This window comes from Trichechus manatus, unplaced genomic scaffold (assembly GCF_000243295.1).
Source record: "Trichechus manatus latirostris isolate Lorelei unplaced genomic scaffold, TriManLat1.0 scaffold00029, whole genome shotgun sequence".
Lineage (NCBI taxonomy): Eukaryota > Metazoa > Chordata > Mammalia > Sirenia > Trichechidae > Trichechus > Trichechus manatus.
Window position 1 is genome coordinate 8610948 of NW_004443965.1, and position 25394 is coordinate 8636341.

The 25394-nt window shown below is 37.8% G+C and overlaps 1 protein-coding gene across 1 annotated transcript in view; it reads left to right on the forward strand.

The window, feature by feature from the left end:
• The window catches only part of FAM169A (family with sequence similarity 169 member A), a 56884-nt gene that overhangs the window by 29048 nt on the left and 2442 nt on the right, over positions 1 to 25394 (forward strand). The window contains exons 6-10 of the mRNA XM_004374576.1: positions 3079 to 3207; positions 3920 to 4032; positions 9541 to 9580; positions 10132 to 10282; positions 15482 to 15638. Coding sequence (XP_004374633.1) covers positions 3079 to 3207; positions 3920 to 4032; positions 9541 to 9580; positions 10132 to 10282; positions 15482 to 15638 — 590 coding nt within the window. The remainder of the gene's footprint in view (positions 1 to 3078; positions 3208 to 3919; positions 4033 to 9540; positions 9581 to 10131; positions 10283 to 15481; positions 15639 to 25394) is intronic.

Here is a 25394-nt window from a genome sequence, read left to right on the forward strand (position 1 = left end):
CAAAATGGTTGTATCATTTTGCATTCCCACCAGCAGTGCATAAGAGTTCTGATCTCCCCGCAGCCCCTCCAACATTTGTTATTTCCAGTGTTTTTGAATATTTGAACATTTTTTACATGTACAATTCAGTGACATTAGTTGTGCCCACCATATTGTGCAACCATCACTACTATCCATTTCCAAATTTTTTCATCACCCTTAACAGAAACTCAGTTCCCCTTAAAGCAGTAATTCCCTCTTTCCCCCTCCCTCCCGCCCCTGATAACTACTAATAAACTTTGGTTTCTATACATTTGCCTCTTCTAGATATTTCACAGAAGTGGGGTTATACAATATTTGTCATTTTGTGTCTGACTTATTTCACTTAGCTTAATGTTTTCAAGATTCATCCATGTCATAGCATTTATCAGAACTTCATTTCTGTTTATGGCTGAATAAAAATTTCATTGTGTGGATATACATTTTGTTTCTTCATTCATCTTTTGATGGACTTCTAGGTTGTTTCCACCTTTTACCTATTGTGAAAAGTACAGTGAACACTGGTGTAGAAGTTTCTGTTTGTGTTCCTGCTTTCAGTTCTTTTGAATTTATACCTAGGAGTGGAATTGCTGGCTAATATGGTAATTTTATGTTTAATTTCTTGAGAAACTGCGGAACTATTTTACACGGTGGCTGCAAGGAATCCCACCAACTATGGATGAGGGTTCCAATTTTCTCACATCCTTGCCAACACTTAAACTGTTTTCCATTTTTCTGTTAATAGCCATCCTAGTGAGTGTGAAGTGGTATCTCATTGTGGTTTTGATTTGCATTTCCCTGATGACTAATGATGTTGAGCATCTTTTCATGTGCTTGTTGGCCATTTGTGTATTCTAGTCTTCCCCATTCTTTTAACATCAGAGGTGATCCAGAAAGCAGGAACCAAGTGTTACATGCCCATCTTGATTCATAGTTTCATTCTAGACCCATACATGAGAGTGGGATAAGCATTGTATGCCCTTGGATAATCCTCCCATCCTCAAAGTTTAATTACGCTTCACTAGATTTGGGGAGGAACGCAGAGAGATTCATTGCAGGCCGAATCTCTTAATCCTTACTTTCTTCTAGGATTCTAATGATAAATAAATTCAATACCAAATGAATTTCAGATGCATATCATCCAATTTCTTTCTTTGTATGAAGTCTTGGTACACTTGAATTCTTTATCTTTTCCTTCAATTTAGAGGGGAGAGTCCCTGACAGTGTTTTATTTATATCATTTGTATAATTTTGTAAGACTTTTTTTAATATGAAAATAATTATTGAAAGAATTAAGAATAGAAATTTTAAGAGTTCTATTTCAGACTATTTGGTTTTTGAACTCTTGTGCAATATTTCATTGTACAACTAATTATATAGCCCCCTATTGATGGAAGCTTATATTGTCCTCCCACCCGTGGTTTAAAAACAGTCTTGTAAGGAACATTATAAATGTCTTCTGGTACATAAGTGTATACCTAGAAGTATATACCTAGTAGTAGAGTTGGATCATAAAATATATCTTTTCAACTTTACTATTGCAAAATTGTTCTCCCACCAAGGGAGTATGAGATTTCCATTTTTCTATACTCTTCCTGATGCTTGTTATTATCTGATGGATATAAAAATGGTATTTTTTTGTTTTATCTTATATTTCCTTAGTGGCTGGAGACATTTATCATCTTTATCTTTGTGTATTGACCATTCACATTTTATTATATTTGAATTTCCTGTCCATAGTCTCTGTCCATTTTTCTTTGAGATTATTTTATCTTTTTCTAATTCAATTTTTGCAGTTCTGTATATGTTCTGGTGCACTGTGTTGCAGTGTTTAAGAGTTCTGCTGCTAATCAAAGGGTTGGCAGTTCTAATCCACCAACCACTCCTTGGAATCCCTATGGGGCGTTTCTGCTCTGCCCTGTGAGGCCACTATGAATTGGAATTGACTTGATGGCAATGAGTTTTTTTTTTTTTTTTTGGTTTTATATGTTTTGCATACTAATACTTTGTCTTATTCTAAATATCTCTCAATCTGTGCTTTTATGATTTCTTTTTTATATAGAACTATGCAGTCCAATGCAGTGGCCGCCACTAATTTAAATTGAATATAATTTGTTTCAAATTAAATAAAATTATAAATTAAGTTCCTCAGTAGCCACACGTGACTGGCAGCTACTGTATTTGGATAGTGCTGATATAGAACATTTTCATTATCACAGAAAGTTCTGTTGCACAGTCTTGATAAGGAAGGTTTTAAATTTAAACAGACTTATCATAATTTTTCATTATGAAGTATGATTGCTGTATCTTTTATAAGAAATTCTTCATTATCTTAGTGTTCTAGGGATATCCTCCTATTTTTTAAATATTTTGTTTTTCACATTATTTTGTCAATAATTTATGAATGTGAGGTCAAGATCTGACTTATTTTTTTCTATATGGATTTCTATTCTAGCACCATTTATTGAATAGTATATCTGTTTTCTGCTGAAATGTAATGCCTTCTCTGTCATTTGCCAAGTTTTAGTGTTTATGTGGTTCTTTCCTTGTTTTTTTTGTTCCTGATTTTTTTTTTTTTTCGCCTGTTTACATATCCTTATGTCAATACCAGATTGTTTGTTTTAATTACTTTGGCTTAATAATGCCTCTTGATATCTGCTAGGACAAGTCCCCTATCCTTTGAATTTGTGATCAAGTTTTGTCAAGTTCCATTGAAAAACAAACCCTGTTGAGATTTTGTTTGAAATTGCATGGAATTTAGAGATTAGTTTGGTGAGAATTAGTGGTTTCATGCTATCGATTGAGTCTAACAATTCTTTTATTTATTCTTTTATGTCTTTCAATAACATTTAGTAATTTCTTCTTAACAGCCAAAGAGGCAGAAAATAAGAATAAGGAACTTGTCCTGATAGATTTCCAGAATCATTTTAAAGCTACAGTAATAAAATAATCTTTTTTTAGGATTTTTATTCATAAATGAAGCTGCTGTATAATTTTCTTCTCTTGAGTTGTCTTGGTGTTATTTTGATATCAAGGTTATGCTAGACCTGTGTTTTTCAGCTTGCAAGCAGTACTTTGAAAAATATCCAGGAGATCATGAACTTCTCTGGGAAGTTGAAGGTGTTGGACACTGGTACCAGAGAATACCGATTACTAGAGCATTACAGAGAGAAACACTTAAAATTACGGGTAAGAATGCTTTCAGTTTCAACATAAGTTCAACTTAAAAAGCAATGCCTAATAGTGGTTGTGTCTTACAGTGTAGAGTAGTGTTGGGGTGTAATGTGTTCTCTCTGTAACCAACCCTCTTGTCTGAAGTTTGAATTTTTATTTTGGATTAGCATTTGAATCACTAAAATAAGGGGACTGAAAACAGCCCAATTGAACGTAGCAGCCTAATAGGAATTGGGAGGAACCCTGGTGGCACAGTGCTTAAAACGGGGCAGTTTAAGCCTACCAGCTGTTCCGCAGGAAAAAGATGTGGGAGTCTCCTTCCGTAAAGATTTATAGCCTTGGGAACCCTATGGGGCAGTTCTGCTCTGCCCTATAGGGTTGCTATGGGTCAGAATCGACTCGATGGCAAAGGGTAGTAGGAATTGGTCGGTAAGAAATAGCCACAGATTATTAAAATAGCAAGAGTAGGCATCAGGGGATCAAAGGTAGCCCCCAATCTCATCTCTCTCTCCCCGAAGTCACTACATACAGGTAACTATTTAAGACTCTTTATAGTTGCAAGATTTCACTGTATGATACTGGTGAAGAGAACATCCTCTACCTAGATTTTCAACACCCTTCTGTCTAGGCTGCTCTTCAAGGCTTTTAGGAACATCAGTACAGACAATGTTAGAATTAAAACCAAATACTGATTGGTTTGCAACTTTTAAAATTCTTCTGTATGCAGCAGTTTCTCAAAATGAAGCTAAAAGACCTGTGTCGGGAGAATATGGTCTTGCATCTGTTCCAGAATATGAAGCAGGAGCTGGAGACAATCAGTCTAGTGAGGTGCAGCTAACTGTAGGTACACTGTGTATTTGTTGTAGGAAATAGTTGTTATGTGTTTCTTAAAAATAGAGTCAGCTTATATTTAAATTTTTAAATGTTACAGTTTATACAACAAACTAATTTCTACTGTTTTAGTTTTCTTGGTGCTTTCTGTTAATTGATGACTTTGGAGGAAAATAAAATTTATTTAAGATAATTTTGTAATTTCCAGTGATACTACCAAAAAGTTCAGAATTACTAAGGATTTCATTTCTTTGACAAATAATTTTAATGTTAACAGCATTATATGCTAGTTGAAGGTAATATGGAAAACACATTAAATCATATAAGAAAATAAAAATCTGTAATACCACCACCCAGATAAAGCCACCGTTAACATTTGGTGTACGTACTGAATATTATGAAATATGTATCTGCACATATTATAATTTTGTTTTTATTTTTTTATGCTGCTGCTAGCTGCTTTTCTTCATTATTGTAATATTGTAAGCATTTTCCATGTCATTACTGTTTTAAAACATGATTGGTAAATAGCAGCACGCCATTCTATTATATGTAAATGCCATAATTTATTTCCTTGATACAGAATATTTTGACTTTTTACATTTATAAGTGGCCCAGCAGTGAACACATTTATACCTGAATATTTGTGCTGTATAATTATTTCATTATGCATATAAATTCCTAGAAGTGGAATTAATAGTAGCTCAGAGTTTATGAAGTTGTTGTGGAAAGTTTCAGGCTATATGCTAGGTCTTGTAGAAGGTAATGGCACTTTTCAAATATTAGGTGTCCTGAGTAGTAGAAGGATAGATACCATTACATTGCACTCCAGAGGACTTGTCAGGTCCTTTTCTAGAACTGATATTTTGTAGTACTTGATATTACTTAAAATATGGGTCTGTTGAAGGGATTCTGGAAGTCTTTTTTTTTTTTGCAGTTTTATTGTAGTGGCATCTATTACAGTCATATTTGTTTTGTACATGAATATCTGAGTATTTTTTTTTTTAGTGAGTGTTGAATATGTGTGTGTAAATGCATGTGCATTTCAGAGACAGGTGCTTTGGGGAATTGATTTATGTTTATTTCTTGTCACAGTTAGCTTGAGAGTTGACTGAGTGAAAATTTTTGAAACTTTTTAGGGGTAATATAAATAATATGATAACTATATATAAGGAGTTAGATTTTTTCTTTTAATTTTTTCTGCATTTGAAGCTTCAAACTTCAAAATAAGTCTTAGGCTGGGTTCTCTAGAGAAGCAAAACCAGTAAAACATACCCAGAGAGAGAGAGATTTATTGCAAGGAAATGGCTCATGCTGTTGTGGAGGCTGGCAAGTCTGTGGGTCAAATGTCAGCTGGAGGCTTCTCCTGACTCACATGGCTGCAGGGGCTGATGAACCCAAAAACAGCAGGTCAGATGACAGGCTGCTGGCTCACAGGCCTGTGGAGCTAGTGAATCCCAAAGTTGGCAGATCAGGTGACAGGCTGCTGGCTCAAGTCCCAAGAACCAGAGGTCAGATGAAGATGATCTGGAAATAAGATCCAGAGCAAGCAAGTGCACTTTGCCAGAAAGTCCATATATATATATGGTGTAGGCCACATCCCTGAGAAAACTCCCCTTACAGCTCATGGGCTGATCACATCATAGATGTGATGACATTATATCACAAAATGAAGAATAATTACATCAGATCACCAAATGGAGAATAATTATGTAATACTGAGAATCAGGGCTGAGAACCAGGGTGTAGCCAAGTTGACACATAACATTAACTGTCACAGTCCACCCCTTGTCATCTTGGTACCTGTACACATCTCCTTATACCATACATAATCTCTAAATAAAGACAACTATAAAGTCATACTTGTGCATAACATGATAAATTACAGTCCAAATTCCTCAGGTATACTCAGGTTCATTTAGTATTGGGCAGGTATCATAAAATCAAGGAAAGTACTGTGAAGATATAAAAATACACTCCTCCCATACATGTAACAACAGCAATTATTTACTTTAATATTAAGCCAAATAATTTTAAATGTCATTGCGAGGACAGCACCAGAAACTGCACTATTAAAGGGACAAGGTGGCAAACCCCACCTTTATCATTAACTGTGGAAAGGACCAGCATGAATCCGATTCTCACCTGCAAGTGTATCTAGTCTTCACCTTCTCACATTTCCATTCCTTGTTGCCAGCCACTTCTGTGGCAAAAACTCTCTCTTATGTCCTAACCACCCAAAGTTAGATTAGATCTCATTCCTGGCTATCCTGAGCTGGGTCAAAACAGGCCTGGCCACCTGAGGCCAGGTCATCGGGGAGCAGCCATATGCTCAGGAGTCTGCACAACTCTGTGTACTTCAGGCCAGCTGGCCTCTCTTCTCTTTTTCCCTGTCTCTCTCTCTAGTCTCCTGGGACTAGTTCACAAGCTAGAAAGACTCTATCCTTCTTCATCGACTGCCCTGCAGCCTTTCCCTGTTACACAGATTAACTCTGTACTGCCAGCCCCTGCCATCTCATTGCCCCTGTGGGTTCATTAATTCTCTAGATTGGCTCACAAAATTCACACAGATTGTTACCTACCTGTACTTACAGTTACCCACTTGGTATAACCAGAAAGGATACAAATGTAGAGACGTATCAGGCAAGGTCTGGGAGAGGTCCAGGCATGAGGATTCCATTGTCCACAGGGACATTGCCACACCCTCTCCTGGTCATAAATGTTCTTACCAAGCCAGAAAGCCCCAAAGAGAGAGCTCCGAGGTCCAGAGTCCCCTAGTCCCCTAGTCATTGGAACCTCAGTGAATATGCATTACTGGAACCTTAATGCATAGTTACGATCATCATGCCCTCTCTCTTCCTGAAGTTAGTTTGCCAAGTGTGGGGGCTTGTGTAGCCCCTACTTGCCTGGCTATTTTAGAAAGTCAAAAAAAAGAACCATTGCTGTTGAGTCAGTTCCAACTCATAGTGACCCTATAGGAGAGGGTAGAACTGCCCCATAGGGTTTCCAAGGAGTGGCTGGTGGATTCAAACTGCTGACCTTTTGGTTAGCAGGCATAGTGCTTAACCACTACACCACCAGGGCTCCTAGAGAGACAAAGAGCACCTTAATTGCTCAAACTGTTTTCAAAACACAAAACAAAATCCCAAACTTAGTTCTTTGTCCCACAGTCATGTTAAAAAAAAAACCAGTTGCCATCGAGTGATTCCAACTCACGGCAACCTCATGTGTGTCAGAGTAGAACTGTGCTCTCTAGGGTTTTTAATGGCTGATTTTTCAGATGTAGATCACCAGACCTTTCTTCCAAGGTGCGTCTGGGTGGACTTCAACTTCCAGCCTTTTAGTTAGCAGCCGAGCACGTTAACTGTTTGTACCACTGAGGGACTCCACGTGTCATGTTAGTGAGAATATATTATAATGGAGCCATTTCATAAGGTGGGCAGCATAAATTAGATTTTCTTTCACTTTAGAAATTCATTTTCTTTGTGTTACTATAATATTTAGTTTAGGGTAAATATTTCTCATATTGAACTATTTATTTTGTATCTCTTTTTTATCAGTAACCACACAGGGAAGTAATTTTGTTTATTTTAACCACGTGATTTATTCTTTAGGTAATGATGGTATTTTGATTTGCTTTTTCCTATTTTTTGTACATAAAACTCTACATTTACTTCTCTTATGATGGAGCCCTGGTGGTGCAGTGGTGAAGAGCTATGGCTTCTAACCAAAAAGGTTGGTGGTTCAAATCCACCAGCCGCTCCTTGGAAACCATATGGGGCAGTTCTGCTCTGTCCTATAGGGTCGCTATGAGTCAGAATCGACTCGACAGCAGTGGGTTTGAGTTTTTGGTTTTTCTCTTATGATGCTGTTTGTACTTTGTGTTTATTTTTACCTATGCCATAACCTTTTCTAGTTGAGCTACAGGCTTGTAGAATTTTTACCTTACCATCTTATGTATGTTTGTATGTCTTATAAACAGACTTCTTTGAAGTTCATGCACCTACCATGTTGTAGGATTTCAGTAAATGTGGTAAGGGTGAATGAATGGATGTCAGTTGTTTACCTTTATATAATAAAGTAAATACTGTGGTAAACACTGGGCATACAGAGGTAAGATATGGTTCTTACATACATATATAGGAGAACGAAGTGGTCCATTGTTGGAAACAGATAAGTAAACAAATATACTACCACCACCAGTTGCTGTCCAGTCAACTCCAACTTGGGGCAGCCTCATGTATGTCAGAGTAGAACCATGCTCCATGAGGTTTTCAGTGGCTGAGTTTTTGGAAGTAGATCGCCAGGCCTTTTTTCTGAGGCATCTCTGGGTGGACTTGAACCTCCAACCTTTTTGGTTAGCAGACGAGCATGTTAAATGTTTGTACTACCCAGGGACTCCATTAATAGAGCGTATAGTAAGTGATTGGAGGCACATTGCAGAGTATGACTAACTCTACCTAAGAACTGGAATAGATGAAGTAGTAACCGAGTTTACTTTTGAAGTACGAGTGTGAGTACTTTGACAAGGGTTGTTACGATATTCCAAAGAGAGGATAACGTGTAGAAAAACACGAGATGTGAAAGAAAATGGCACGTTTGGGGAACTACAAGAAGTTCAGTGTGGCTAAAGCTCAAGGTACTATTGGGGAATGGTAGGAAAAGAACCTGGAGCAAACGAGAGATCACATTATGAGAGGCCATTTGAAGAGGTTGGGAGTTCATATTCTATGCAGTTATAAACCATTAAAGTCTCCTGGCCCAAAAAGCAAAAGGAGTGGCATAATTTGTGATTTAGAATCATCACTGTCATCAGGTTGGAGGAGGTTAGAAGGGACGTGATTAGAATGAAGGGTACCAGTGAGGAGGCTGTTGGAATGCTTCATGTTAAAGATTATAAAAGGCTGAACTAAAGCAATGGTAATACAAAGGAGAAGGCAATTTTGGGAGATTCTTTGGAGTTAAAATTGGTAGGTTTTGTGATTGATTAAATGAGGCATAAGAACAGTCATTACTGCCTCATATTGCCATTAACTAAGAAAGGGAATAATATTAGGGAAAGAGTTCCGTTTGGGACATGTTGGATGTGATATTGGAGGAACATCCACTAGAAGTAGAGCTTTGGAAGTCAGGAAGGAAGTTGGGGAGTTTAAGTTGTATATTTAGATTCATCAGCTAATAGATGTTTAAGTTAAAATAGTAGATAAAATTACACAGGGAAAACATGTGGACTGAGAAGAGACGATTGCTGAGGACAGAATATTAGGAATCTCCAGTGTGTAAGATATGTTAGGTAGCTTCCTAAGTTCTCAGGCTCATAATACACTGAGGCTGTAGTATAACCTTTTTATATACTGTAAGTAAAGTTTTTAAAAAACTGATGTAATAAAAGAGTACAAAAAATGCTGTTTGAAAAATGTTTTAAAAGTTTGTCTTTGAAGCTGTGAGTGAATTAGATCCAGAGGGAGGAAAAAAATGGTTTAGATCTTTGGGTTTTAATCTATATCTCTATTTTAGATTGATTATCTAAAAGATACCTTTGCAAGCACGTCTGAAGGTAAGCAGTTCAACTGATCTGTCAGTAAATGTTTGAGACATTTAGAATTAGCAGTGAGTAAGAGAGAGAGAGGGTGTGTGTGTGTGCGCGCGCGCATGGGCGCACATGCATCAGAGTAAGTGAAGACTTTCCAGCTCTGAAATCTAGACCTGGGTTCTAATGCCACCACTGCCACTGATTTTACTTGTGAGAACACTAAGCTACTGAACCCCTCTTTCCCTCATTTCTTTACCTATAAAATAGGGTCGATAATGTCTACTTTCTTTATTTCCTAATATTATTGGGAGAGAATATATGTGAAGATGCAGAAATACTTTGCAGACCTCAAAGTAACATGAAAATGTGAGGAATGATATTGACAAAGTGATTTTGTACTTCGGAAAAATACCCTGACATATTTTCTTAGCCTGACTTCAATGATGGTAGGATATATCCGTCTAATAGTGAGGGGCTAGATGTAAATTGGCATAGTCCTTAGAATTCTGTGTATTTTAATAGCTAATCCTTTGAATGCATAATCAATTAAGTGTAGTTTTGCTTTTTTTCCTCAGGTCATGGTAAAACACCTGTTTCCACTCGTAGTCAAAGCAGTCAGCTAAAGAGGCCAAAGATTGGAAAGAGGTTTCAGGATTCTGAATTTAGTAGTTCTCAAGGCGAAGATGAAAAGACATCCCATACTTTACCTGCAGCTTCAGTAAACAAGTAAAAGTTCTTAAATTTATTTTACTCTCATTATTTTGTTCATATTTTCATATTATTAGAATTTAGTATTTAAGGTAGAGGCTATTGCATTATTGATGTAGAAAATGACCTTGGGTGTAGAAGTTTGCATTTGAATTCTTCTGCAGGATTATCAGTCAGAACAAGGCCAGGGGTGACTGCAGAACAGACCAGTAATTGCTGATATGCAAGTTCAAGTTGAAGCTGAAGAAAATTAAAACAAGCCCACAAGAGCCAAAGTACGATCTTGAGTATATCCAAGGAGACCATCCAAGAATAGATTTGACACATCGAACGCTAATGACTGAAGAATAGACCAGTTGTATAATGATATCAAGGACATCATACATGAAGAAAGCAAGAGGTCATTTTTAAGAAGACAGGAAAGAAAGAAAAGACCAAAATGGTTGTCAGAAGAGACTCTGAAACTTGCTCTTGAACGTAGAGTAGCTAAAGCGAATGGAAGAAATGTGAAGTAAAACAGCCGAACAGAAGATTTCAAAGGGTGGCTCGAGAAGACAGAGTAAAGTATTACAATGAAGTGTGCAAAGACCTGGAGTTAGAAAACCAAAAGGGAGAACACGCTCAGCATTTTTCAAGCTGAAGGAGCTGAAGAAAAAATGCAAGCCTCGAGTTGCAATATTTAAGGATTCTGTGGGCAAAAAATTGAATGATGCAGGAAGCATCAAAAGAAGATGGAAAGAATACACAGAAGAACTGTACCAAAAAGAATTGGTCAGTGTTCACCCATTTCAGGAGGTAGCATATGATCAAGAACCAATGGTATTGAAGAAAGAAGTCCAAGCTGCAGTGAAGGCGTTGGCGAAAAACAAGGCTCCAGGAATTGATGGAATCCCAGTTGAGATGTTTCAGTAAACAGATGCAGCACTGGAGTTGCTCATTCGTCTATCCCAAGACATTTGGAAGCTAGCAGCTACCTGACCAACTGACTGGAAGAGATTCATATTTGTGCCCATTCCAAAGAAAGCTGTTCCAACAGAATGCAGGAATTATCAAACAGTATCATTAATATCACATACAAGTAAAAGTTTTCTGAAGATAATTCAAAAATGGTTGCAGCAGTACATTGACAGGGAACTGCCAGAAATTCAAGCCAGATTCAGAAGAAGACATGGAAGAAGGAAGAGATATCAATGATGATTTCAGATGGATCTTGGCTGAAAGCAGAGAATACCTGAAAGGTGTTTACCTGTGTTTTATTGACTTTGTAAAGGCATTTGACCATGTGGATCATAACAAATTCTGGATAACATGGTGAAGAATGGGAATTCCAGAACACTTAATTGTGTTCATGTGGAACCTATAAATAGGCCAAGAGACAGTCATTTGAACAGAACAAGGGGATACTGCATGTTTTAAAATCAGGAAAGGTGTGCATCAGGGTTGTATCCTTTTACTATACTTACTCAATCTGTATGTTGTGCTAATAATCCAAGAAGCTGGACTATATGAAGAAGAACCCAGCATCAGATTGGAAGAAGACATATTAACAACCTGTGATATGCAGATGACACAACCTTGCTTGCTGAAAGTGAAGAGAATTTAAAGCACTTTTGATGAAGATCAAAGACTACAGCCTTCAGTATGGATTATGCCTCAACATAAAGAAAATAAAAATCCTTACAACTGGACCAAAAAGCAACATCCTGATAAATGGAGAAAAGATTGAAGTTGTCAACAATTTCATTTTACTTGAATCTAAAATCAAAGCCCATGGAAGCAGCAGTCAAGAAATCAAATGATGTATTGCATTGGGCAAATCTGCTGCAAAAGACCTCTTTAAAGTGTTGAAAAGCAAAGATGTTGCTTTTAAGGAGTCAGGTGCACCTGACTGAAGCCGTGATATTTTCAGTCACCTCATATGCATGGGAAAGCTGGACAATGAGTAACGAAGACCAAAGAAGACCTGATCCTTTTGAATTATGGTGTTGGTGAAGAATATGGAATATACCATGGACTGCTAGAAAAATGAACAAATCTGTCTTGGAAGAAGTACAAGGCATACTGCTCCTTGGAAGCGAGGATGGTGAGACTTGGTCTCACATACTTTGGACATGTCAGGAGGGACCAGTTCCTGGAGAAGGGCATCATGCTTGGTAATGTAGGGGTCAGTGAAAAAGAGGAAGATGCTCAACGAGATGGATTGACACAGTGGCTGCAACAGTGGGCTCAAACATGGCAAGGATTGTGAGGATGGTGCAAGACCAGGCATTGTTCCATTCTGTTGTACATAGGGTCATTATGAATCAGAACTGACTGGACAGCACCTAAGAACAATAACAACAATAAGATTATTGATTATGCCTACCAGTGGTAAGTGTCAGTGTACCTTGACAGTGTTATAGGGAGAAGATGCTAGTAAAAGAGTGGAATAAACTCACTGTTTAATCTCTCATCCTAGTGGTGTGGGAAAATATTCTGATGATTATATATTATCCCAACTAAGTCATTATCACCAACTTTGTGAATTTAATAGTAACAGTAGTACAGCCGGAGCCCTGGTGTGCAGCAGTTAAGAGCTATGGCTGCTAATCAGAAGGTCAGCAGTTTGAATCCGCGAGCCGCTCCTTGGAAACCCTTTGGGGCAGTTCTGCTCTGACCTATAGGGTCACTGTGCGTCGGAATCGACTTGATGGCAACGGGTTTGGTTTGATTTGTAGTACAGCCAGAATGCTCTTTAGAAGCGAGGATGGCAAGACTTTGTCTTATGTACTTTGGGCATGTTATCAGGAGGAACTAGTCTCTAGAGAAAGACATCATACTTTGTAAAATAGAGGGTCAGCAAAAAAGAGGAAGACCTTCAAGAAGATGGATTGACACAGTGGCTGCAACAATGGGCTCAAACATAGCAACGATTGTGAGGGTGGTGCAGGACCGGGCAGTGTTTCGTTTTGTTGTACATAGGGTCACTATGAGTCAGATCCAACTTGAAAGCACCTAACAACAAATAATTTTTGGTAATGCTGAGGTTTAGTTAAGGAGCCCTGGTGGTGTAGTGGTTATATCACTTGTCTGCTAACGGAAAGGTCAGAGGTTTGAACCCAGTATCTGCTCTGTGGAAGAATGATGTGGCAGTCTGCTTCTGTAAAGATTTACAGGCTTGGAAACCCTATGGGGTAGTTCTGCGCTGTCCTGTAGGGTCCCTGTGAGTTGGAATCGACTTGATGGCAATGGGTTTGATTTTCGTTTGAAGGTTTAATTTTTAAAGACCCTAAGTTTTACTATAAAACAGATTCATTTTACTGGGATATTGGGTATAATTTTTAAGTTAGTGATAACCATACATAGTGCAGTCAGTTCCTCCAGGAACTTAGTAGCTAATTGAATCAGCAGAACATTTGGGTCAATACTTCATTCTCTGTCTTCCTTTCAATCTTAAAGAAAGCAAGATTTTTAATTTTAAAATAAAATTAGATCTTTGCCTTAATTGTCCTACAAATTGTTCCTAAGTCACCCTTTCATTAATTCATAGCTTTACCATTTTAGCTGTCGAATTATTTTACTCAGGTAGAGAGTTCTGTAGCTATGCAGATTTTGTTATGTAAATGATTATTGAATAATTATGTAAATGTTTTATTTTGATGAAAGATACATAATTTTAAAGACAAGTACAAATAAATACTTAAATCTAGTAAATTATGAAGAGAATAATAGTTTAGATAACTGGTTTTCTCATTGAGCAATAATTTGATGTAATACCCTTTTTAGAAGGAAATGTAACAGTGCATTTTAAATTGAGCATCCTAGAATTATTCTGGATTTTGTTTGCTTTTCATAAGACTAAATGCTTGAGTGCTTACTCAGACACTGTGAGGAATAAAACAAGACAGACAAATAACAGTTAAGAGTGCTTTATGGTTTGTGATAGTTCTGTGGATGCTGTGTAGGGAGTGTGACTCATTGTAACTGTGAAAATGGAGGCAAGTGGCATTTGGACCAGAACATCAAAGAGAAGTAGAAGCTCGGCAATTAGAGTTGGGAAAGAAGACTTTCTAGTCCAGGGGTCCATAAACTATAGTCCATGGGCCTGCTGCCTATTTTTGTAAATAAATTTTATTGGAACACATCCATACTTATGTATTGTTTATGGTTGCTTTTGTGTTACGACAGCAGAGTTGAGTAGTTGTGACAGAGATCATATGGCCTGCAACGGTTAAAATATCAGGCCCTTTTTAGAAAAAGTTTGCCAATCCCTGATCTACACCAGGGCTGTCCGACAGAACTTCCTGCAGTGGTGAAAATAGTCTGTATCTTTGCTGCCCAGTATGGGAACCGGTGGCCATTGAGTGCTTGAAATGTGGCTAGTGTAACTGAGGAACTGAATTTTTAGTTTAATTTATATGTAAATAGCAACATGTATCTTTGTGACTACCATGTTGGACAGAGCAGATCTAGACTAAGGGAATAACATGAGCAAAAGTGCAGAGCTAGGAGGAATGTTGGTAAGAATTACTGATAACCTGAGGTGAACAGTAGCGTCTAGTAAGAGATAATAAGGTAAGGGTGTGGTCATGTAAGGCCTTGTATGCAAAGGAGGTGCACTTTAAGCCATAGAGAACAATCAAAAGTTTCTGAGCTGTGCTGACAGGTACAGATGTGAAAACCTTGAAAAAGAATGTACAGAAAGTCCAGTGAGTTTGGAGGTAGGTAACAGTGGTCCAGAAAGATTTGGGCCTGAACTAGGGCCATGACAATGGGAATAGAAGGGAGGGGATGTGTTTGAAAGGAATTTCAGAGGTAGAACTCAACCATATAGTTTATTGTCCTAACTGACGTTTTTGGAAATGAAAAGTGCATTATTAATAATTATTCCAGTGCTGGGGCAAAAGCTGTAATCCCATACTGTCCCAGGTAAACTGGGATGTATGTTTATTTTGCTAGAGTAAGATCCAGGAAGATATGGATAGAATAAAAGAAGGATCTAGCTTACCTGATTGAGAAGAAGTTGATGTTATTAGTTGAGCTGAAGAACAGGGTGGGGAAAGAGAGTAAGTTTGTAAGAGGATAAAGAGGTTAGTTTTAGACCTATAAAGTCTGAAGGTGTTGACTGAACAACACTTTGTGATTCTCAAAACCGTTACTTTTTAAAGAAAGGATTCCTGAAGTTTTATATTCATCCTTAGTAAAACAAGTAAGAATGGTTTATTGTTGTTTTTATAGATTAGAGTCTACTGCACGCATATCAGAGAGCTCAGAAGAGTTCCTAGAAGAAGAACTGGAAGAGAGTGTGATTGAATTTGAGGATGAAAGCAGTGATAAAGATGCACGAGCAGCCCCTGAAACCCAGCCACGCCTGGAGAAGCAAGATGGTGAAAAGGTATGAGATCACTTATTAAATAAAATGAATGAAAGTAAACTAAATTTTAACTTTTTAAATCATATATTCTTAGAAAAATATATGATTTATTTTAGAATCTTAGAAATGTGTTTACTGTTAAAAAAGAATGTCTAAGGAATGGATAAATAAAACATGGTACATACATACAATGAACATTTACTCAGCCATAAAGAGAATGAAGTCCTGATACATGCTACAACATGGATGAACCTAAAAACATGCTAAATGAAATAAGTCCATCACAAAGGTACAAATATTGTATGATTTCACTTATATGAAATAATGTAGGATAGGCAAGTGTATAGAGACTAGTTTATTAGTGGTTACCAGGAGCAGGTGAAAGGGGGAAGAGGAGGGGAAAAAGGGACTCACTGTTCAGGGGACACTAAGCCTTCTGTTAAGGGTGATGGGAAAATTTGGAAACAGATAATGTTAATAATTGAACAATATGATAAATGTAACTAATGTCGCTGAATTGTACACATGAAGAATGTTGAAAAGGCAAATAATTTGTTACATATATATTTACCACAATAAAAAAATTGCCAAAATAATAAACTTGCACAGAGAAGACAAAAAAAAAAAAATGTGTGTATATATATATATATATATATATATAAAGTAAGGTCAGATTAGTGGGGTTAGGGAAAGCATGAAGTTACACAAGGATAATTTTATATATCAAACTAAGGGAATTTATAAAAGTTTGACTTAATAGCAAACAGACTAGGAGATGTTTAAGTAGTAAAGTCCCTTAGTGCATTTAAAAATATAAAATATTTGTGAAACTAAACACACTTGAAAAGAAACTTAAATGATGTGACTGTAAGATCTGTGTCTATAGAAGCAATTCCAATGCCTTCAGATCCAGCATGACCTTGATTGCACTCCTATTTTGGTAGAAGGATAGGAATTAGTTACCCAGAAAAAATTGATCACAATTGACCTTTCAGATTCCTGAAAAAATAGCTAACTGTACATACACATTTTTTTCTTAAACATTAGAAAAAAAAGAGGCAAATGCTTTGTGACAAAGTCAACTCTTTGATATCTGGCTTTATTTCTGAAGCTCCTTGAGTATTTACTCCTGTCTTCTCTTTCCCTTCCTTCTTTCAGTTTCTTGTCCTTTTCTTCTTTTTCTTTAATATCTTCATTCTTTTCTTCTCTACAGATTCCTTATTTCTTCTTTCATATGTACTTAAGTTTCTTGAAAAATATATTACCTGTTTGCCAAATCTAGCCAGCAGCTGAGTGAACTATATTACTGTACTGATTGTATTTTCTTAAACTACTCTGCTTTAGCTTCTGTTTCCTCTACCTTATGAAACTATATATATATATATTTTATAATACTGTGTTTTTGGTGAAAGTTTACACAGCAAATTAAGTTCCCACTTAACAGTTTTATGCATATTGTTCTAATTCCAGGTCTTTGCACATTTCATTATAATACTTTATCTTCTTGAGCCACCCTTTGAAATCTGTTCAGCTCTTTTACTTTACCATTTCTTCCATTTGCTTTAGCTACTCTACGTTCAAGAGCAAGTTTCAGTCTCTTCTGACATCCATTTTGGTTTTTTCTTTCTTTCCTGTCTTCTTAATGACTTTTTGTTTTCTTCATGTATGATGTCCTTGATGTCATCCCACAACTCGTCTAGTCTTCAGTCATTAGTGTTCAGTGTGTCACATCTGTTCTTGAGATGGTCTCTAAATTCAGGTGGGATATACTCAGGGTCATACTTTCGCTCTTGTGGACTTGTTTTAATTTTCTTCAACTTCAACCTGAACTTGCATTTATGAGCAATTGATGGTATGTTCCACCGTGGGTCCCTGGCCTTATTCTGACTGATGATATCAAGCTTCTCCATCATTTCTTTCCACAGATGTAGTCGATTTGATTTCTTTGTATTCCATCTGGTGAGGTCCACGTGTATAGTCACAGTTTATGTTGTTGAAAAAAGATATTTGTAATGAATAAGTTACTGATCTTGCAAAAGTCTGTCATGCAATCTCCAGCATCGTTTCTGTCACCAAGGCCATATTTCCAACTACCGATCCTTGTTCTTTGTTTCTAACTTTTGCATTCCAATCATCAGTCATTATCAGTGTATCTTGATTGCATGTTTGATCAATTTTGGACTGCTGAAGTTGGTAAAAATCTTCCATTTCTTCATCTTTGGCCTTAGTGGTTGGTGCATAAATTTGAATAATAGTCGTATTAACTGGTCTTCCTTGTAGGTATGGATATTATCCTATCACTGACAGCGCTGTACTTCAGGATAGATCTTGAAATTTTTTTTTGATGATGAATGTGACACCATTCCTCTTCAATTTGTCATTACCAACGTAGTAGACAATATGATTGTCTAATTCAGAATGGCCAGTACCAGTCCATTTCAGCTCACTAATGCCTAGGATATCCATCTTTATGCATTCCATTTCATTTTTGACAACTTCCAATTTTCTTAGATTTATACCTCATACATTCCATGTTCCAATTATTAATGTTGTGCCTCACTGACCCAAGGTATTTTCAATCGCTTCGTATACATGAGAAAGCTGGACTATGAATAAGGAAGACAGAATAAAAATGGATGCATTTTAATTATGGTGTTGGTGAAGAATATTGGATATACCAGTATCTGCCAGAAGAATGAACAAATCTGTCTTGGAAGCAGTACAGTGAGAATGCTTATTAGAAGCAAGGATGGTGAGACTTCGTCTTACGTACTTTCAACATGTTATCACAGGGACAAGTCCTTGGAGAAGGACATAGTGCTTGGTATAGTAGAAGGTCAGCAAAAAAAGAGGAAGACCCTCAACGAGATGGGTTGACACAGTGGCTGCAGCAGTGGGCTCAAACATAGCAGTGATTATGAGGATGGTGCATGACCAGGCAACATTTCATTCTGTTGTACATAGGATTGCTATGAGTTGGAACTAACTTGATGGCATCTAACAACAACAACAGATACACCTGTACGTGCACATGTATGTGCATATATTCCTTCCTGTACACATAAATGTGTAATTATCTACCTATGTAACCACATATACATTTTTGGGTTGATAATGCTGCTGTTGCAAAATTGTATGTGTTGCCTTTACCCAAAATATCCCTTACGCTTGTTAGTGTCATCACTTGTTAGTGTCATCATTTACCTTGGTCACGTTGTGCAGACTTCACCTGCATTCAGTATTGTCTTTCCCATCATAAAAAATAAGAAGTGTCTACTATTTAGAAAGTGATTCTCTCTCCCTCTTCCTCCCATCCCTAGTAACCACCAAAGAATGTTGTTTTCTCTCTGTACACCTATTCTTTTCTTTTTATAAATGTGAGATCATACAATGTTTGTCCTTTTCTGATTGACTTATTTCCCTCAGCATAATGTCCTCCAGATTCATCCATGTTATGTTTTGAGAACTCATCATTATTCTTTATAGTCGTATAGTAGTATTCCATTGAATGTATGTACCACAATTTGTTATCCATTCATCTGTTGATGGGCACTTAAGTTGTTTCTGTCTTTTTGCTGTTGTAAATAATGCTGCAGTGAACATACGTGTGCATATGTCTATTCATGTCACTGCTGTTAGATCTCTAGGTTATATACCTATGAGTGTAATTGCTGGATCATAAGGTATTTCTATTTCTAGCTTTTTGAGGAAGCCGTATACTGTATTCCATAGTGTTTGTACCATTTTACAATCCCACCAGCAGATCAGGGTTCCAGTAGCCCCAAAACCTTGCCAGCATTTGTTATTTTCTTTTTTTGATCATTGCTATTTTTGCAGGGGTGAGATGGTATTTCATTGTCTCTTTGATGTGTCTCTCTCTAATGGCTAATGATTGAAACTATGTATTTTTAATGGCATTTTTCTTCTTCTAGAAAATTGGGAAAATAAAGAAAAGCACATGCAAAAAATAAAGGATTTATATGCCTTTAGTTTATAGGAATAAATATTTTTAGTTTTTTCCTCTCTTTAAAATTATACATACTTTCACGTAACCTGTTTTATTCATTCAGCAATACATTGAGAACACACTTTTCTAGATGACCAGTGACAACTTCCATTTCCTCTTTTTTTATTTCATTGTCGTACTTTAAGTGTAAGTTTACAATTCAAGTTAGTCTCTCATACAGAATTTTATACATAGTTATGTGACCCTAATTGCTCTCCCTATACTGTGACAGCACCCTTCTTCTTTCTACACCTGATTTCCCACGTCCATTCAATCAGCTCCTGACCTTCTCTTCCTTCTCATCTCACCTCCGGACAGGAGCTGCCCATTTAGTCTCATGTATCTACTTGAGCTAAGAAGCACACTCTTCACAAGTATCATTTTATGTCCCATAGTCCAGTCTAATCTTTGCCTGAAGAGTTGGCCTCGGGAATGGTTTTAGTTCTGGGTTGACACAGAGTCGGGGGGCCATGCTTTCTGGGGTTCCTCCAGTCTCAGACCATTAAGTCTGGTCTTTTTACTAGAATTTGAGTTCTGCACCCCACTTTTCTCCTGCTCCATCAGGGACTCTGTTGTGTTCCCTGTCAGGGCGGTCATTGGTGGTAGCCAGGCACCATCTAATTTTTCTGGTGTCAGGCTGATGCAGTCCCTGGTTTATGTGGCCCTTTCTGTCTCTTGGGCGAATACTTTCCTTGTGATTTTGGTGTTCTTCATTCGCTTTTACTTCAGATAGGTTGGAACCAATTGATGCATCTTAGATGGCCGCTCGCTAGCTTTTAAGACCCCAGGTGCCACTCACCAAAGTGGGATGCAGAATACTTTCTTAATAAACTTTGTTATGCCAGTTGACCTAGATGTCCCCTGAAAGCATGGTCCCCAGACCCCTGTGCCTGCTACTTTGTCCCTCAGAGTGTTTGGTTGTATTCAGGAAACTTCTTAGCTTTGGTTTAGTCCAGTTGTGCTGACTTCCTCTGTAGTGTGTGCTGTCCTTCCCTTCATCTAAGATAATTCTTGTCTACTATCTAGTTAGTGAATACACCTCTCTCTCTTCCCATCCTCATAACCATCCAAGAATGTTTTCTTCTGTGTTTAAACCTTTTCTTCAGTTCTTATAATACTGGTCTTATACAGTGTTTGTCCTTCTGTGACTGACTAAATTGACTCAGCATAATGCCTTCCAGATTCCTCCATGTTATGTTTCACGGATTCATCATTGTTCTTTATCGTTGCGTAGTATTCCACCGTGTGAATATACCATAATTTGTTTACCCATGCGTCCGCTGATGGGCACCTAGGTTGTTTCTGTCTTTTTGCTATTGTGACAGTGCTGCAGTGAACATGGGTGTGCATATGTCTCTTCATGTGATGGCTCTTATTTCTTGAGGATATATTCAAGGAGCAGGATTCCTGGATCGCATGGTACTTCTATTTCTGGCTATTTAAGGAAGTGCCAGATCAATTTCCAAAGTGGTTGTACCATTTTACATTCCCACCAGCAGTGTAGAAGTGTTCCAGTCTCTTCACAACCTCTCCAGCATTTATTATTTTGTGTTTTTTGGATGAATGCTAGCCTTGTTGGGGTGAGATGGTATCTCATTGTAGTTTTGATTTACATTTCTTTAATGGCTAATGATGTGAGCATTTCTTCATGTGTCTGTTAGCCTCTTGAATGTCTTCTTTGGCAAAGTGCCTGTTCATATCCTTTGCTCATTTTTTAATTGGGTTATTTGTCTTTTTGTTGTTGAGGTTTTGCAGCATCTTGTAGATTTTAGAGATTAGACACTGATTGGATTTGTCATAGCCAAAAATTTTTTCCCAGTCTGTAGGTTGTCTTTTGACTCTTTTGGTGAAGTCTTTTGATGAGCAGAAGTGTTTGACTTTTAGGAGCTCACAGTTATCTAGTTTCTCTTCTTGCATTTGTGCATTGTTACTTATGGTTTGTATTCTGTTTATGCCATGTATTAGGGCCCCTAGCGTTGTCCCTGTTTTTTCTCCCATGATCTTTATCATTTTTTATTTTATATTTAGGTCTTTGATCCATTTTGAGTTAGTTTTTGTGCATGGTGTGAGGTAGGGATCTTGTTTCATTTTTTTGCAGATGGGTATCCAGTTATGCCAGCACCATTTGTTAAAGAGACTGTCTTTTCCCCATTTAGTGGACTTTGGGCCTTTGTTAAATATCAGCTGCTCGTAGGTAGATGAATTTGTCTGGATTCTCAGTTCTGTTCCATTGGTCTATGTATCTGTTGTTGTACCAGTACCAGGCTGTTTTGACTACTGTGATGGTATAATAGGTTCTAAAATCAGGTAGTTTGAGGCCTCCCACTTTGTTCTTTTTCTTGAGTAATGCTTTACTTATCCAGGGCCTCTTCCCTTTCCATATGAAGTTGGTGATTTGTTTCTCCATCTCATTAGAAAATGCTGTTGGAATTCAGATTGGGATTGCATTGTCTCTGTAGATCACTTTGGGTAGAATTGACATTTTCACAATGTTGAGTCTTCCTATCCATGAGCAAGGTATGTTTTTCCACGTATGCAGGTCTCTTTTGGTTTCTTGCAGTAGCGTCTTGCAGTTTTCATTGTATAGGTCTTGTATGTCTCTGGTTAGATTTATTCCTAAGTGTTTTATCTTCTTGGGGGCTATTGTAAATGGTATTCATTTGGTGATTTCCTCTTCGAGGTTCTCTTTGTTGGTGTAAAAGAATCCAACTGATTTTTGTATGTTTATCTTGTATCCTGAAACTTTGCTGCAATCTTTCATTAGTTCCAGTAGTTTTCTTGTGGATTCTTTGGAGTTTTCTGTATATAAGGTCATATCATCTGCAAATAGAGATACTTTTACTTCTTCCCTAGCAATTTGGGTGCCCTTTATTTCTTTTTCTAGCCTAATTGCTCTGGCTAGGACCTCCAGCACAAAGTTGAGTAAGAGTGATGATAAAGGGTATCCTTGTCTGGTTCCTGTTCTCAAGGGGGAATGCTATCAGACTCTCCATTTAGGATGATGTTGGCTGTTGGCTTTGTATAAATGCCCTTAATTATGTTGTGGAATTTGCCTTCTATTCCTGTTTTGCTGAGAGTTTTTACCATGAATGGGTGTTGGCCTTTGTCAAATGTTCTTCTGCATCGATTGATAAGATCATGTGGTTCTTCTTTTGTTTTATTAATGTGATGGATTACATTGGTTGTTTTTCTAATGTTGAACCATCCCTGCGTACCTGGTATAAGTCCCACTTGATCATGGTGAATTATTTTTTTCATAGTTTGCTGAATTCTTGTGGCTAGAATTTTGTTGAGGATTTTTGCATCTACATTCATGAGGGATAGTGGTCTGTAATTTTTTTTTTTTTTTTTTTTTTTGGTGTCTTTACCTGGTTTTGGTTTCAGGGTTATACTGGCTTCATAGAATAAGTTTGGGGTATTCCATCCATTTCTATGCTCTTTAGTAGTAGTGATGTTAACTTTTCTGTGAATGTTTGGTAGAATTCTCCAGTGAAGCCATCCGGGCCAGGGCTTTTTTTTTGTTGGGATTTTTTAAATTACTTTTTCAGTCTCTTCTTTTGTTAGATATAGGTTTATTTAGTTGTTCTACCTCTGTTTGTGTTAGCCTAAGTAGGTAGTGTGTTTCTAGCAATTTGTCCTTTTCCTCTGGGTTTTCAAATTTGTTGGAGTACAGTTTTTCATAGTATTCTGTTACGATTCTTTTAATTTCAGTTGGGTCTGTTGTGATATCACCCATCTCATTTCTTATATGGGTTATTTGCTTCCTCTCTTGTTTTTTTCTGATTGGTGTAGGCACAGGCATCTGGCTGCAGCAGGGGGTCACACGCTGAGCAAGGGAGGGGGCCGACGGCTGCCTCCGAGTGTCTGGGAGGAAAGCATGTCCCTGTTCCCTAGAGCATGTAGGTGGGTGGGTTTTGCAGCCGGTCTGTGAGCATCCAGTGCTGTTGGCTGTAAGGACTGGCGATCACCCCTTATTCTTGGGCCACTGTCACAGGTGGCTAGGGAGCATGGGTGGAGCCACCAGTCTTCAGGCCCCTGATGCAGGTAGGTGAATACCCTGCTTAATGGGCATAGCAGTGTCAGATGTCACGAACCTGCCACTTCACAGCTGAAACAGCTGAAGTTAGACTTCAGGTATATGCCCTGTTGTACTGTGGTAATGAGGGCCCGTGCTGTTGAAATGGGCCCATACAAGTCTCTTTAGGGGGACAGGCTATCAAAGTCCATGAACCCCTTATGCCTGTGCCTAGGCAAAGGAGCTGTTCCTGCCCTGAATTCCTGGTTTAGGGAAGCTAGTAGATTATTTTTTCCCATTTGTTAATTTGTTCCCTTTCCAAGGCCAAGAGAATGGCTTAGGGCACGTGATGGGTCATACTTCCAGCCCAGGGGACTCAGCAGTTGCTGAAGCCATCCTGGACCCAGTGCAGAGCAGGGAGCGGGGAGGTAAATGGGAGAGAAGTTTTTCCCAAAGGGGTGTGTTTTTGATCCGCGTGGTAGGCCAGATAGAAGTACTTACCTTTTGTTGGTCGAGGCCTGCTTCTCACTGGTTCTGAATGGCTGAGTAGACTCTCTGCCATTGGGTCTCTCCTGATGTGGGAAATGCCTCCTGAGTGCCGTTGCTTACCTCACCACGCACCACAAGCTGATTGGTCCTGAAGGACTCAGGCTCCTGCTGGGTCAGGTCGGGGAACTCCTCACTGCTTCTGAACCTTCTCTCCCTCCCCCTGCCACTCAGTCCAATTCCTCAACTTTGCCTTTGATATTCAGGGTTCCTAGACTGTCATATATGATCAATTCACTTGTTTTTTTGGTCTTTGTTGTAAGAGGGACCACCGGAAGCACCTGACTACTCCGCCATCTTGGCCCTGCTGCCGTTCCATTTCATTTTCAATGGCCTCTCCTTACCTTGGTTGACTACCTTCTCTTCTTCAAAATTCTGTAGCCTTTTGGCTTCATAATACCACTGTATTTTGGATTTTTGGTTTTCCTATCTCTGAAGGTGTTTTTTTTTTTTTTTCTGACTCTTCTCCTTCCTGCTTTTCCCTATTGTGGATATTGTGGAAGATCCAGTTCTTGACTTTCTTATATTTGGTTCATGATCTCTTTTTTCAAAATGCATCCAGTCTAATGGCTTCAACTGTCGTCTCTATGTGGATGACCCATTAACTCTTGATTTTCAGTCCTGTAATGTTACCTGCCTTCTGGAAATTTATTTATACAGGTATCTTCTATCATGTTAAAGTCAACATAAAACTCTGTTCTTTCTTATTATTTCTGGATTGAGTCTGTTTTCTTGTTTCTTATTTTCATTCTGTTCTCAATCGTAAAACTGAGGGACTTACTTTTCCTCTACCATTGCTGTCCCTTCTAGTTACTGAGCAAAACTCTATGTTTGACCTTTTTCTGTATCTTTCTTACTTTCTTCCTTTTAACATTTCTCCCATCTTGGTTGGTCTTTTGATGAGTTTTATTATAATTACCTTCTGTTTGCAGTCTAGTCGGTATGTGTATGGGGAGATTAATTTTTCTAAGTCTCTGATTTCAATATTTCTCTTGGAAAACTTTCCTTTATATGCCTTCAGTGGTACTATATAATCCAGCCCAATATATTTCTGAATACTTATGCATTCCTTATTATTAGAATGTCACTAGAAATAATTAGAAATATTAGGATGTTAAATAAAAGTCTTGTAAATTGATTAACATTAGAAGAATAGTTTTCAGAGTTGGAGGGTTTGTGTTATTAGATAGCATTTCCATTTCTTAATAAT